We start from the raw sequence: 16043 nt of genomic DNA, 5'->3' as shown, positions 1-16043 counted from the left end.
TTAAGATTTTATTTATTTAACAGACAGAGATCACAAGTAGGCGGAGAGGTAGACAGAGAGAGAGGAGGAAGCAGGTTCCCTGCTGAGCAGAGAGCCCGATGTGGGGCTCGATCCCAGGACCCTGGGATCATGACCTGAGCTGAAGGCAGAGGCTTTAACCCACTGAGCCACCCAGGCGCCCCTATTTTACTTTTTTTCTTAATTAAACAAATTATTATTATTATTATTATTTTGGTGCGCGTGTTGTTAGTTTAAAGACAAGGCCCTTTGGAGATTAGCCTCTCCACAAATCCATGAATAAAGGCAAGAGAGAACTTCCACAGAGATGAGGCCTGGCACACAGTAGATACTCAATAAACACTGCTGGGTGACTGAATGGGGAGAGGTGGTTGCCTTGCTAACAGAAAAGTAGGTAAAGATGAAAGATATGGGAAGCACCATATTCCTAACCTAGAATTTTAAAGGGAAAAAAAAAAAAATCAAAGAATCGAAGAAAAGAATCCTAGCAATGACAGGGTCCAACCGCTAACTTCTTCAGCAAGGTGAGAGGTATGGTAACCATGAAGCAGGAAGACACAGTCCTCCTGATGCCAGGCTTTGTTTTCTTGGCTCCGCTAGGCTGCTGTAGCACCAAACAACACATCCCTCAAGTACTTCCTAAAACATGGCAGGTGAGGCCAGCACAAGCACCATCTCTCTCTGTCACAGCAGCCTTTTCGCTGCTGCACAATGAGGGACTCAATGAGTGTTGTGGGCTTAACTGTATCCCCCCGCCTCTGATCCATATGCTGAAGCCCCAATCACCAAGTACCTCAAAACATGACTGTATTTGGAGATGGCAGGGTCTTTAAGGAGGTGATAAAGTTAAAATGTGGTCATTATGGTAGGCCCTAACTCAATATGCCCTATGTCCTTATAAAAGGAGGACATCTTGGACAGACAGACACGAGGGGAGCAGGAGCACAGAGGGATGACCATGGAAAGAGGCAATGGGGGAGGAGGGGACAAGCCGGGAGGCATCTGCAAGTCAAGCCAAGGAGAGAGGCCTCCGAGGAAACCAACCCTGCCGACATCTTGATCTTGGACTACTAGCCTCTACAAACAAAGGAAAAATAAATTCCTATTATTTAAATCACTCAATCTGTTCTGTTTTGTCATAGCAGCCCTAGCAAACTAATACCCGGGGCCACTTCAAAACGTGGGTGTGAAAGCCAAGGAAGTAGCACCATAACTAACAGGTGTTTTCCTAAACATACCTATTAAGGACCAGAAATTGGAATTAAGGCTGAGAACACTGCTCCTGGCAACTTCAAAACCCTACTTGAGTGAAATCAACCAGACACGGAAGGACAGCTATTATGTGACTCCACTGACAAGAGGCACCTAGGATAAGCCAACTCACAGGGACAGAGAGAAGAGCAGTGGATGCCAGGGACTGAGGTAGAGGGAAGATAAGTTAGCACTGAGTTCAGTTTCCGAAGACGAAAAAGTTCCAGCCATGGACGGTGGTGATGGTTGCATAACCATGTCAATGTACTTAATGACACTGAATTATAAACTTAACAACAATTAAAATGACACATCTGGTTATGTATGTTATACCCCAATAAAGAAACACACACCTATCATGTTACATAAGTAACATTTTAACTTAATTTACTTCATTGTTCTCAAAGCAAAACAATAAACAAAAAACAAAAATCTCCAAAACAAAATCCTACGTCATAGTATCCTAGTCAAGGTGAGGGACCCTAGTGGGACTATAATTTAATTAATTAAACTCACCGCCACTACCTCCTGAACCTTGATCTAAAAGGCAGCCGTGGAGGTGCCTGGGTGGCTCAATCAGTTAAGCACCTGACTCTTGGTTTTGGCCTGGGTCATGATATCGAGCCCTCTGTCAGGCTCTGCACTCAACTGGGAGTCTACTTGACATTCTCTCTCTCCCTCGGCCCCTCCCCCCACTCATGCACCTGTGCTCTCTCTCCAAAACAAATAAATAGATCTAAAAAAAAACCCCAAAACCCGGGGCAGCTGCATCAAAACTCAGGCCTATTGTTTGACAGCCTGAGTACACCTGAAAATGCCTATCCATTCACTGTGAATGAGGAAGCCCCCCAAACCACAATAGTCAGCTGGGCCTCAAGCATTGCCATGTCTTCTCCTGACTGGACCAAGAATATGGCTCACACGAATGCTTTGTCCTAGTGAAGGCCGCAGTCACATCAACAGGCCCACAGGACTCCCAGTCAAGGAGGGCAGGTGGCTACTGAAGCCAGAAGCAACAAATGAGGTAAAAGGGAGGAATGGGGAAGGCACATTGTCCTGGACCCACACAAAGCAACAGCACTCCCAGCTAGCTCCTTCCTTAGTGAAGGGTTCCAGAATATTTCATTCTGTTCCCCAAACAAGGATTCCATTCTGGAATCAGAAAACCCTCGTAAAATTTGAACTAGAGTCCACTTCCACCCTGTTGATGACTTAATGGATTCAGACTCCACCTGGTTGGTTCTGTCCACCCTACATCTGTTCATGAGAGGAGACTATAGTCAGTTCAAAGAGGACCACAGGGTCTGATTTAAAGAGATGATGATCAAGCCAGTGCAAGGCCTAAGTGACCTTTTCCTGGCCCAGAATTATTCAGTCTAACTGGTGGCCAGTCCATTCAATCACCCAAGGGAGAAACAAAGCACTAATCATTCTGGTGACTACACACTGGCGGAATTTAAAGACCAAATTAAAGTGCTTAACAGAGATGTGAAAACACAGGGCAGCAACTCGTATGAGAGCCCATAAAGTAACACAGGATCTGGGGTCCGGTCTCATGACTGATACTTGGAAAGGGACCGAGGGACAGCTGGGACACTGAGCGTTCCGTTCAAGAATTCCTCAGACCTGTAAGGCACCTGGCTGGCTCAGTCAGTGGAGCACAGGACTCTTGATCTCGGGACTGTAGGTTCGAGGCCCATCATCCTGCCTTCAAAACATGCAGAGCCTGTGCTACCATGTGGCTAACCTTGGGGAGATGCTGCTAAGTGAAATAAGCCAGATACAGAGAGACAGATCCTCTGTCTCTGTCTCTGTTTAAACAGATGACTCTGTTTACAAGAGGTACTAAGAGTAGTCAAATTAGGAAACAGCACAGTGGCAGTTTTCAGGAACTCAAGGAGAGGAAATGGAAAGCTGCTGTTCAGTGGGGACAGTTTCAGTTGAAGAGGAGGAAAAGAGTTCTGGATACGAGGGTGGCGATGGGCACACAAGGGTGTGAATGTACTTAATGCTACTGAGCTGCACATTAAAAATGGCTCAAATGGGTTAAAATGGTGAATTTTGTTACATATTTTTTATTACAATAAAGAAAAAAAAAAAGCAGTTCAGAGCCACAGGGGCCTGACATGAGTGCCCCCTGAGCCTTTGCTCACACTGATCTCAGGGCACCAAGCTTCCCCCGCCTGCTGCCGCTGGACGTGTGCTGACAGGTAAGCCCTCTCTCCATCACAGCTGCCTGCGGAAGCTTCCCTGATCTCACTCCCTCTGAACACATAAGTGCTGTGTGTGTTCCTGTCTCCCATCAACAAGGAAGGTCTCAGATGGCAAGAACCACACTCCCCTTCTATGTAGTCCGCAATGTAGAAAGGGAAGAGCTTGCGCACAGCAGGGCTCATAGCTGATGGATCCTGAGTGTGCGGAGGGGAAGGACTCCTGGGCCAACCCAGTCAGGATTTTCAGGTGCAATGCAGGGCGATTCAGAGAGTACTCTCAGGTGGCCATATCAGGAAGGAATGGATCTGCACTCCCATAGGGACTTGGAACCCCTGGAATCCCCGCTCTGCTACCTCCTGGTTTTGTCCTTACCTATGGTTGGGCAGACCCACCATGGGGTGATGGAAGAACCTGTGAGGGGCCCTGCATGAAGGCACGCTGCCACCATGCCTGGCACACAGAGGTCATTCCAGCTTCTTCCCTCCAATGCCAGGGGCCCTCAACTGAAATACACAAGAGCACCTCATCCAAAGAGATTCAGAAGCCATGAGAGCCAGGCCTCTGTGTCTGCTGCTGTGAAAAATTAGGGTGCTTACACTCCCTCCCACACTGTGGTTTTCCTTACTGTCCCTCTGCAGGGTACAGCCCTGGCCAGCAAGTCCCACGGCCCTCTAAAGAACATCAGGAAACATTCCAGAAAGAGACAGATGGCTTTGCCAGCACAGGCTCCCTTCCTTCGCCTCTAGCCACAACGCTCAGAAGAGTGCTGAGTACAGAGCTGAAAACCAGTTTTTAAAACCTAACAGGAGAGAGAACAAGGGGCCTTGAGGACATTCAGAAAAAGATCCAGAAAATCCTAAGAGTGGGGTCCAAGTTGTAAAATTCACCCCTCGGCCACTTCCTGAGAGCTTACCCTGAGTTACACACAGATCCAGGGTCCCACGCCTGCAGCAGCTGTATGAGAGGCTGGATGGAGCTGCTGATGAGAAGGGAAGAGGGGCTGAAGGGCAACCTACCGGAACACATTTGGTCTGACCAGCCCCCACTTCTGGAAACTCAGAATTCACCATCAGCAAGAGAATACCATTTCAGATTCTAGGTCTCCAGGAAAGGTCTCTCATTTTCTCTATTTTAATAATGCTCTTCCACATCGCAACACTGAGGGCCAGTTCAAGCTGGCTCACTCAGTCGACAGCTGGCCAGGCAAGGATGGTACCCAGTGACCTCAGGGCAATCCTCCAGACCCCAGGGGAGCTAATATCCCTGTAAAGCAGGCTTCTAAATACTACAGCCTTCCACCCCCCAGCGAGGGACCTAAGGGATGCAGCTGGGTCAGGCCACAGGTCTGAGAAGCAAGCCATAGCCACCCCAAGCTGGAAATGTAAATCAGTAACTGGATGTCTCTAAAACGCACACAAAAGACCACCAATCACAAAAAAGCCACTTGACAGAGCCAAAAATAGCCTTACTTGTTTCAAGAGGATTCTGACGATGGAAGCACATACAACTCCATCAGCAGAAAAAGAAAAATCAATGGAGCAGAAAACTGGATCAGCCCAAAAGGGACCAGGACTCCAAGAGTCCTCCCACAGCCTCACATCCAACCCCCGACCAGCCCATCCAAGCCCCACACCCACCCACCCTCTCCTTACTCCAATCTTACAAACCATGCCAGGACCCCAAAAACCATCTCCCCAGAAGTTCTATACACAACCTCACAGGTTTAATCTTAGGGCCAAGGGTCACACCATGGATTAGGAGGCCAAAATGAGCACCAGTGTACACTCATCCCTGGGAAGACAAGGAGGCAAGAGTGCCTGGAAGAATGAGAAAATGGAGCTGGGGTAAGAGGCACACAGGAGACTACGGGTGAGTAATGATGGGTATGCCTCCCATCAAAGCCAGGCAAATCAGAAAAGGTGTGGCTCTGCTTCAGCCCTGGATAAAATCTTCACCCCCGTGGATTTTCAGGGGCCCACTGAGTCAGAACTGCCTGTCACCTCCCTTCCTCCTAATTCTTATTTTCACCTGCTCTGACTTGCATTTGGGCTGCTGGTTAGCAAGCAAACCTGACACTTCTATGGCTTGGGAGCAGCTAGCAACATCTTAGCTTCCCCATTAGTGTCTTCCAGGACAGGCACAGTTGGGGCGGCGGGGAATTCCCGAGACACAGATCAATCCCCACTGAAAGTACCTGATCTAGAAGGCAGAGATGGCCCCCTCTTAATACTACCCCCACTGCCTAGATGGAGTGATCAAAGGGTGAGGAGATTACTGCCCAGGGCACCCTGGTCTCAACCCACAGAATCGTACAAGAAGCACACTGCTCTAGAACCAAAGGAACAGCCACCTACCATGCCCCTCCCAACCCAATCCCAGTCCAAACACTGGGAATCTGCATTCAGGAGGAAGTGGGGGATGGTCGTTTGTTCAGATGTAGGATCAGCAGGAATCCTTCCTGTTCACAACAGCACATGGACAGTCCAAAGAAATATCTACCTGTTTCTCCCCGGGTCATCGGACCCCTTTTCTTTTCAATGGTTTCCAGCCAGGGTGCAGGTGTGCCCACCCAAGCTGGTGGAGGTACCCACCTGCGTCTCCATGGAAGGTGCCATCTTGAGTCAGCCTGCCCGACAAGCTGTCCCCATCACTGGGCCAGATCTGCCCAGTCTTGCGAACACCTACGATGGTGGCCTCCGACACAATGACCTGGCCCTGCCGATGCCGCTTCTGGCACTGCGGGGTCGGGGGGCTGCTGCTGTCAAAGGACTGCTGCGAGTTCTGCGAGGGTGAACGGCTCTTGTCTCGAAACATACGGTAGGTGGTGGGGCTGGGGGACACGCGGCTGGACTGGCCCGAGGAGAAGTCCTCCTCACTGGAGGTGAGGTTCTCATTGGAGCTGCAGTCCGGGGTGTAGCCACCTCCGCTGTCCTCAAAGCTCCGAGGGGAGTAGGACCTGCGGGGCCAGGTAAGGCGCTTCTCCTGCTCCGAAGTGCTCTGGCTGCGCAGGAGGGGGCCCTTGCCCTCCCCTTCCACCATCATGCCCCCGACGTAGATGCTCTGGTAGGGCTGGTACTCCAGGGGCGGCCAAGGGGGCCTGCTGCCGCCATTGGCGTTGATCAGGTTGTCCTTCAGGAAGTGGGGGTTCAGCTCCGCGTCCTCGTAGTCGCCGTCGAGGCCGCAGTTGCTCTCTGAGGATCGGCCCCGGTAAGAGGGCCTAGGTGCGTCCCCCAGGCCCGGTCCGGGGCCGTGCTGGGACTTCTTACGTTCCATCTGCATTGCCTGGCTGCCTAGGGAGCTGATCCGGTCCGACACCTCTTTGTCGTTGACCTTCACCAGGCCGCGCTCGTGGTGAAACTCGACGTTCACGTAAAAGGGCTTCTCGGCGTCCGCCGCCCCGGGCTGGCCGTGGCCCTTGCGGATTCTCTCAAAGTTGGACCTGAGCGCCGCCACGCTGGTGGGTGGGCCCCGGTCTTCCCGGTCTGCGGCCACGGCGGCCCCTAGCCTGCGGGCGGCCGCGGGCCTGGCCTTGCTCGGGGAGCCCTCTCCGTCTGGCCGGGCCTCGGGCTCCTCGGCTGGCGGCGGGTCGGCGCCGTCTGCGGGCGCGGGCAGCGGGCGCTGCGCCGACGCGCGGGGCTCGGCCGCGCCGTCTGGGGGCTGCGCGGCGCGTCGGAAGCCCCAGCGTTGGCGGTCGTAGCTCTTCTTCTCCTTGGCCAGCAGCGTCTGCAGGTAGATCATGCGGAAGCGCTCCTGGTTCACCTCCTGCTCCAGGCGCCGAATGGAGGCCTTGCAGCGCTCCAGCTCCTGCTCGATATCGCCCACCGAGCGCAGGTCCATGCGCGGCGGCTCGGAGTCCGGGAACTGCGCCTTCCACGCCTCGGCGAAGCCCACCGGGTCCACCATGGCGCGGCCGTCCTCACCTGCGCTGCCCGCCTGCGCACGGGGCCCGCCTCAGCGGCGGAGAGACCACCTCTCCAGGCCCGGCCCGGGGCGCCGGGCGGCCCCCATGGCCCCGCGCGGCGGTGGCGGTGGTGGCGGCAGCGGCCGCGGCCGGCGAACAATGCCCGCCCCCTCCCGGGCGGCAGGTGAGGCGGCGGGCTCGGCTCCCCCGGGCGGCGCGGGGCGCGGAGGAGGGCGCGCGCGAGGGGGGCGGGCGCGCGCGAGGGCGGGGGAAGGGCGCGGGGCTGCGCGCGTCGCTATTGTGTGCGGGGCTCCTCCCGTGCGGGCGCTGCCCTCCCGTCGGCCCGGCGCCGCTAGCCCATGGCCGCCGCCCGCGCGCTCCTCTGGTCTCTGTCCCGCGCCGCGTCCCGGCCGCCGCCGCCTCCCGGGCACAGCTATCTGCCCGGCCAGCTCTCGCCGCACTCCCGCCCGGCCCGCACTCGGCGCCGCAGGAAGGGGAGGGCCGGGGGGCGGTGGCCGCGGCGCGGCTGACGGAGCCGGGCGGGCCTCTTAAAGGGGCCGTGCAGAGGGCTCCGGGTGGGAGGGGGGTAGGGAGGTATGGGGGGAGGGGCCGCCGGGAGGCCGCGCCCCCACCCGGCCACTGCCCTCTCTCGGTTTCCGCGCCCTGGGAAACTCAGTCCCCCGCGGTGGCGAACCGCGCCGTCCGACGCGGAGGCCCTGGCGAGTTCTGCACTCCTGGAACAGGAACACCTGGATCCTCACGTCTCCACAACCCGGCAGCCGCTCTCCAGCGTCAGGGCTGAGAGCTCTAGGGGCCACCCGCCAGGACACGTCCGCGCACGGGAGCCGAGGAGGGGCGGGTGATCCAGGGAAGCAGGGAGGACCAGGTTGGGCCACCAGAGCCAGTAGCGACTGTGTGCCAAGGGCCCCCAGCGCTGTGGTCTTGGAGTGACTGATGCAACAGCTGCCATAGGGCATTGTCGCAGAGATAATTAACAGAAATTTCTCCCGCTGGTCACTGAACACCCACACTGCCCTCCCTGTGGTCCTGAGCTGTGTTTGTCCACTGGCCTCTCCTGAGCTTCAGAGGCCAGCCTAGTTTTTCCCGATTGCCTGACTCAGAACTTAGGTGTTTAGTCTCCCCCCTAAGGCGGTGGCCAGTCTCCACCATAACCCTCAGGACTCAGTGGAAGACAGGACAGCCCAGAGCCGGCAGTAAACAAAATCATGTCTTGTATCCAGGGAAGCCCAGAGATGGTAGGCACACAGCAGAAACGAAATACCCAAATGAAAATGCCCAAACCAGGCTGCTGGTTGAGGAAATAGGAAACAGGATTTGTCAGCCAAAGAACTGGGCCTGAGTCCTGACCACCTCTGCCTCTGTGCCTCAGTTTCCTTTGGCACTGAAATGAGAACAAGGATACCTGTCTCCAAGGGCTGTTGTCCTTGCATGGATGCGAGGGGTTATATGGACCCCCTCCCTGGGTCCAGTCACACCCAGAACAGATGCCCCAGCATCTAATCTAGAAGGAACAGAGCCCAGAGCTATCAGCCAGGCCAGCCTGGCTCTGGTTCAGGTCTTCCCTACTCCAGGTTTTGTGACCTGGACACTTCCCTTTCCTGCTCTGATCCTCAGTTTTACCCTTTTATCTAAAATGTGAGTACCATCTTTAAAGCACCCAGCTGGGGCAGACATGAATCACATTATGATAAATGGCATGGGATGTTCCTCCCTTGATTGCGTGTTAAGGTTGGTGTTCTGAAAGGTTCCCTGGGAGGGTCACCGGAAAACTCTTGGGTCCCTGAGCCAGACACTTCCAGGCACAGCTCACTGCCGCCCTCTGCAGGCCTCTCCTCCCTCCTGAGGCCCGGTGTCGCCAGTATCCCAGCTCCTTTATGTTGCAGACCACCACCACCACCCCCCTTAAGGCAGGCAAGCCTACCCCACCCCACCCTTCAAAACCTGTTTGGCAGGCAAAGAAACAGAATGAGTTGATGCCCTGACTTTGAGGGTGGACAGCTGAAGCTGGAATCCCAGCACATCCTCAGCGACCTTTTCTTTAAAAAGGGTGTGAAGTCCTGACCTCACAGGGTGTGGCATGTAGCGGCCTGTGACCAGTATTAGCTGCCTTCCTCAGATGACCTGCTCAGGTCATCCAGTGGGTTGAGACAGGCAGGCTTCCAGAATTCCATTGTCTGGTTGTCTCCAGAGAGAATTCCAAAAGCACAAACTGCTTTTTTCCCTTGCTGATGGAACCCCTCCACTTCCAGGGCTGGGAATTATGGCCCCATCCGGGACATCATCATTAATCACCTAGGAAAAAAAGGATACTTTGGGAGGGGAGGCTTCAACTGTTAGAGAGGTTTCCCTGGTTTGCTGGCCCCAGTTTAGCCCTACCTCAAATGTTGTATACATAAGTGAACTTAATTCAGAAACTGGAAGATAGTGGCTATCTCCCCTGTGAGATAGCTTCTTCTGGCCCCAAGAACACTCCTCTCATCCTTGGTGCTTTCCTAAAAACAATCCCACCCTGGGTCTCTGGTCTTTTTCTGCGGAGTTTTCTTATCATCCATCCCTCCCCCAGGGAGGAAGGAATGAGGAGAAACATGGGGACCAGATACATAACACTCTCAATCCCCCGTTAGGTGTCTGTCCCCAGCTAGATCTAAACTCCCAAAGGTTTGGGGCAGCAGTTTGTCTTGTTCCTGACTGACTCCCCAGTGCTCAGCACATAGTAGATGCTCAGCCAGTGCTGGCTGAAAGAGGAATCGGACGTGTGTGTGGCCTGGAGGAGCACACAACCCAGAGAGAAAGATGGACATGAGTGGGGGGAGGAAAGGTTAAAGTTCTGGGTGTGTTTCAAGCACAGTTGGGTTAGGAGATGAGGCTGGCGTGGGTGGCAGGAGGTGACATCAGAGGCGAGACAGGGCCTTGTAAGAATGCTTGTAAGATGTTTGGCTTTTATTCTAAATGCAAGGAGAAGCCTCTGGAAGGTTCCAAGCTTGCACTGTCGGATAGAACCTTCCGCCATGACGGACGTGTTCTATACTCTGCACTGAACAAAACAGCAGCCACTAGCTTCCTCATGCAACTGCCGGGCACTCAAAATGTGTGTGGCTGCTGCAACCGAAGAACTGGAAAAATCTAGTTGGATTTAAAATTCAGTTTGGGGGTGCCTGGCTGGCTCAGTCAGTGGAGCATGCGACTCTTGGTCTTTGGGTTTTGAGTTGGAGCCCCGCTTTGGGTGTAGAGATTACTTAAAAATAAAAGCTTTCAATGTTGAATAAATAAATAAATAAGTTTTAGTTGGCTTTAACTTTAATTAATTTAAATTCAAATAGCCCACAGTATCTGCCATAAGCAGTGGGGTGACTTGCTCAGATTTGTTTTGTGGACAGGTGGGAAGTAGGGGCTGGGAGCAGGGTAAGTGGGCAGGGACTGTGCCACCGGTCCAGAGGAGAGGCACTGGTATCCCAGAACTAGACTAGGGTGGAAGTGAGGCAGTAGAGAGAGGGGCTCAGATTCCAGGTTTGTTCTGGACATATAGATGGATCAGCTGTTGAGGGAGGAAGGATCAACTATGACATGGACAATGGGTCATTGAGTGTGATAGGGAAACTGGGGTGCCCATATGAGGAGGTTCAGGTGCCCATAGCCCATCCACAGAGAGTGGGATTGGGGCACTAAGGAGCTGTCAAGACCAGAAATGGGAGCATTCTTAGTGAGTAGCTGGTATTTATGGCCATAGGGTTGGAGATTCTTCCTGGCTTCCCAGCGGTACTGAGTGAGGAAGAGTTAGGGGCTGGACTAGGAGGGAAGTAGAGGCAGAGAGAGTGAGAGCCACTGGCCAGAGAAATGACAGGGATCCAAGAGTCCCGAGGGATGCAGACACAGTGAGGACGGCAGGGCCCCTGTGAATAACAGCCAGACTTCACCAGGGCCTCCATGAGCCCTGAAGAACAAGTGACATTCATTTTCTTTTTTTTTTTTTTAAGATTTTATTTATTTATTTGACAGAGAGAAATCACAAGTAGTCGGAGAGGCAGGCAGAGAGAGAGAGGGAAGCAGGCTCCCCGCTGAGCAGAGAGCCCGATGCGGGACTCGATCCCAGGACCCTGAGATCATGACCCGAGCCGAAGGCAGCGGCTTAACCCACTGAGCCACCCAGGCGCCCCGTGACATTCATTTTCTTTGTCGTTATGCTTTTCTGAATTCTTCATAATGAAAATGCCTATCTTTTGTGATGAAAAAATATTGTTTTTTTTATTTTTTTACAGCTTCATTGAGATAGAATTCATGTGCAATAAACTCCACATATTTGAAGTGAGCAGTTTGATGAGTTTTGACATTTGTAACACACTTTTGAAACCATTGTGATAATCAGATAACAGACATTTCCATCACTCCCAAGAGATATTGTTGTTGTTGTTTTTCATCTAAGAACTAAAGGGGGAAAAAGAAATAAGATTATTGGTGATGTCTCCCTCAATTTCCTACAGTTTCTGGGATGTGGTTATGTGGTCTGAAATTTATTTAGAAATCAAACACACACAAAACATTTATCCTGTTAAAAAAAATCTCATACACACACACACACACACACACACACACACACACACACACACACGGTTATGTGGTCTGAATTTTATTTAGAAATCAAACACAGGGGCGCCTGGGTGGCTCAGAGGGTTAAGGCCTCTGCCTTCAGCTCAGGTCATGATCTCAGGGTCCTGAGATCGAGCCCCGCATCGGGCTCTCTGCTCAGCAGGGAGCCTGCTTCCCTTCCTCTCTCTCTGCCTGCCTCTCTGCCTACTTGTGATCTTTGTCTGTCAAATAAATAAATAAAATCTTAAAAAAAAAAAAAGAAATCAAACACACACAAAACATTTATCCTGTTTAAAAAAATCACACACACACCACCACCACCACCACCACCACCACCACCACCACCAGCACCAGCACCACCACCCCCCCCTCAGGCATCCTCAGCCATCCCTGAACCCAGAGAGAGATTCTGGCAAACCCCTCCCCAAGGCTGCCCTTTCCCTTTGTTGGAAGAAGCGGCTGGGACCCAACAGCCCCCTCTGCTGGATAGAATGCAGAACTTCCAATGCGTCGAAACGCCGTGTAAACAGCCCAATGTCCAACAAATGAATTGTCAATCCGAATGCGGTACATCCATACAATGGAATATTATTTGGCCACAAAAAGGAATGCAGTACTGATACTACAACATGGGTGAACCTTTAAAACTTCTGCTAAGGGAAAGAAGCCTGTCATAAAAGGCCACATACTGTATGATTCCATTTATATGAAATGTCCAGAATGGACTTATCTCTAGAAATAGAAAGTAGGTTGGTGGTTGCTGGGGATAAGGAGGTAGGAGGAATGGGGAATGACTGTTAAAGGTCATTGTGTTTCTTTTTAGAAATGTCCTAGAACTAGATAATTGTTCTAGGTTTTACACAACTTTGTGAATATACTAAAAATTATTCCATGATACACTTGAAAAGGGTGAATAGTATGATATGCAAATTATCTTAATAAAGCTGTTCTTTTAAAAAGCAAAAATCTTGGAGGATAAGTTAAGCCAGCCCTTGGGTCCCCAACCTGGATGAAAGCAGCCCCTGATCCTACTGACCTAGAGGTAAGGAGGAGCATTTTTCTAGCATCTCTTTGAATGCTCCCATGAGCCCAGGGATTCAACCTCACTCCACTCCACACACCACAGATGAGGACATATTTGCATGTCACCCAGCCTTTCAGCTGTGGGCAGGCTCGAGATCATCTTTCAGCTCCATAGCCTCTGTTCTTTGTATCGTTCTGAAGTCAGAAGGCCCCACTAGTGTGAAACCAGGAAATTTCCATTTGTTCTTTATAAAATGGACTGGTCACCCCTTCCCTTAGGGACTTCCTGAGCAGGTCTGCCAGCTACAGTTAGACAGGATGTGCACTGCACGAGGGCACACATCAAAGGGGGCATGGTTCCCTGCTTAGACCTAGTAGATATGAATATTGGTGGTGACAGCAATTGTAAAAAGGTGTCTTTTCTCACAAAATCAGTTTATAAAAGCAGTTTTCTAACATATGGATATCAAATGCCATGAGCAAGAAGGGCTATTTTTAAATTGAGGTGAAATTCACATAACAAAATTAACCGTTTTAAAGTGAACAGTTCAGAGAGATCTAGTATATTCAGTGTTGTGCAACCATAGAGCTTGTATCTAGTTAGAAAATATTTTTGTGGGCACCTGGGTGGCTCAGTGGGTTAAGCCGCTGCCTTCGGCTCAGGTCATGATCTCAGGGTCCTGAGATCGAGTCCCGCATCGGGCTCTCTGCTCAGCAAGGAGCCTGCTTCCTCCTCTCTCTCTCTCTCTGCCTGCCTCTCTGCCTACTTGTGATCTCTCTCTGTCAAATAAATAAATAAATAAAATCTTAAAAAAAAAAAAACTTTAAAAAAAAAAAAAAGAAAATATTTTTGTAACCAGGTGCCTGGGTGGCTCAGTTGGTTGAGTGTCTGACTCTTGATTTCAGCTCAGGTCATGATCTCAGAGTTGTGGGATCAAGCCCCGTGTCAGCCTCTATGCCCTGCATGAAGCCGGACTGAGATTCTCTCCCTCTCCCTCTGTCTCCCACCATATGTAACTTTTACATCACCACAAACTAAAAAGAAATGCCACACTCATTACTCAGTGGCTCTCTATTTCTCCCTCCTTCCAACCCTTGACAACCACTAACCTTTCTGTCTTTATAGATTTACCTATTCTGGACATTTCATATTAATGGATTCAAATAATGTGTGGCCTTTTGTGTTTCACTTCTTTCTTCAAGCATAGGGTTTTCAAGGTTCAACGATGTTGTAGCACGTGTCAGTACTTCATTCCTTTTTAAGACTGAATGATATTCTGGGGCTCCTGATTGGCTCAGTGGGCTAAAAGCCTCTGCCTTCAGCTCAGGTCATGATCTCAGGGTCCTGGGATCAAGCCCCACATGGGGCTCTCTGCTCAGCCAGGAGCCTGCTTCCACCCCTCTTCTGCCTGCCTCTCTGCCTACTTGTGATCTCTGTCAGATAAATAAATAAAATCTTTAAAAAAAAAAAGACAATGATATTCCATTGTATGGCTAGACCACATTGTTTGCCCATTCATCTGTTGGTGGATATTTGGCTTGTATGTATAATGTTGCTCTGAACATGTATAACATGCACTTGAGTCCTTGTTTTAATTCTCTGGTGAACATTCTTAGGAATGGGATTTTTGGATCATATGGTGAGTCTATGTTTAACTCTTGAAGGAAGTGCATGGGTACCTGTTTCTAATTAACACAAAGGCACTGCATGGGTGGGCGCAGTGGCATTGCCCATGTGAATTGCACAGCCTTCCATCCACTCAGCCCTAACCAGCTGCCCAGCCTGGGGCTTAGGAGCTCCATAGATGTGACTTGTTCCCCCCCTCATAGCTATCATGCTGGCAGGAGGAAGAGAGAGGGCTGAGAGAAAAAGACAGTGACTCCTTAGTCGCACAGCAGTAATGGGGGGGCACAGACTTGAGCCCAGCCTGCCCAAGTCCCATATTGGTGTTCCTGACCACTGTGCCATCAGGTGCGATTGTCAGAGGTGGCATTATAAAGTCAGCAGGGCTTTCTGCCTGAAGACCTACCTAAGACCAACTTCACTATCTGGGCCTTTTCTTGCTCTTTCCTTTCTCCTGTCTGTACCCTCATCTCCACCCACTTTGGGGCCCGGAGACCAGAGGAAGGCTTCCTTCAAGTGGGATGTGGCCATGTGACCCCTTTCTGACATCTGTCATCCATCATCTGTCATGTATCAGCCCCAGGGAGCTACAGGCAAGATCAGAAAACTAGGGCAATCAATACGGCTTTCTTCAGTCTGCTTGTGTGTGCTGTGCTGGACGGTGCCTGGCTGGGCACCTCCTCCAGCCCGCCAGCCCCAGGCCCGGAATGGGGAGCATGGATCTATCTCAGTGGGATGTCCTTGGCCAAGGGCTCCACATGAGTGAGTGTGTGGGTCTTTTCTCCTAGGGCCCTCTCAGCTAGAACTCCACCTGCCTTCTGCAGGACCAATTATTGACGAGGCCCCTGCAGCCAGCAGGAGTTGGGGCGGGGGGGGGGTCCTGGCTGCAGTTTCCAGCCCTCACAGAGAGTGAAGGGGTGGGGACAAGATGAACTTCTTCCTGAAGGCATGGCCTGTGAGATGGTCCGGGCTGTGGCTTCTCGTGGTCAGAGGCCCAGAGCACCCTCAGGCCGGGGGGGTACCATCCACCTGTGGGGCACAAGAGCGCCCTGGGGCTGCTTTGCTTCCCAGAACACCCACCATGTGTCTCTGGAGACAGGGTGGGGGGCAAGCAGAGCGAAGGGCCTGTAGACAGCAGGCTGGGGCGCAGGCTCAGACAGGTGGCTGGTGGTCCTGAATGCTGGGAAGGAGCCTGGATGTGGGGGTGGAAGCTGGGAAGGATCTAGGCTGCCTGGAAAGAGGTGGAGGCGGTGTGACAGCCACATTTCCCGTCTGCCTATCAACTTCCCTCAGGGGAAGGCCCAACATATGGGAGGTGACATGGGGAGGCCACAGCAGATGGCAGAGGAGCCCAGGAGCTGCTGGGTGGGTGTTATCCTGGGGCAGTGCCTCAAGTCCTGGGCTTCT

The 16043-nt window shown here is 51.9% G+C and overlaps 1 protein-coding gene across 1 annotated transcript in view; it reads right to left on the bottom strand.

Moving 5' to 3' along the window:
- The window catches only part of BCR (BCR activator of RhoGEF and GTPase), a 121415-nt gene extending 113832 nt beyond the window's left edge, over positions 1-7583 (bottom strand). The window contains exon 1 of the mRNA XM_004742450.2: positions 6075-7583. Coding sequence (XP_004742507.1) covers positions 6075-7386 — 1312 coding nt within the window. The 5' untranslated portion in view covers positions 7387-7583. The remainder of the gene's footprint in view (positions 1-6074) is intronic.
- Between the last annotated feature and the right edge of the window lie 8460 nt (positions 7584-16043).

Source organism: Mustela putorius, unplaced genomic scaffold, assembly GCF_011764305.1.
Source record: "Mustela putorius furo isolate JIRA1106 unplaced genomic scaffold, ASM1176430v1.1 tig00003858_pilon_pilon_pilon, whole genome shotgun sequence".
In the NCBI taxonomy this organism is placed as follows: domain Eukaryota; kingdom Metazoa; phylum Chordata; class Mammalia; order Carnivora; family Mustelidae; genus Mustela; species Mustela putorius.
Note: the sequence above shows the minus strand (reverse complement) of the source record. Positions and strands in the feature narration are given on the sequence as shown.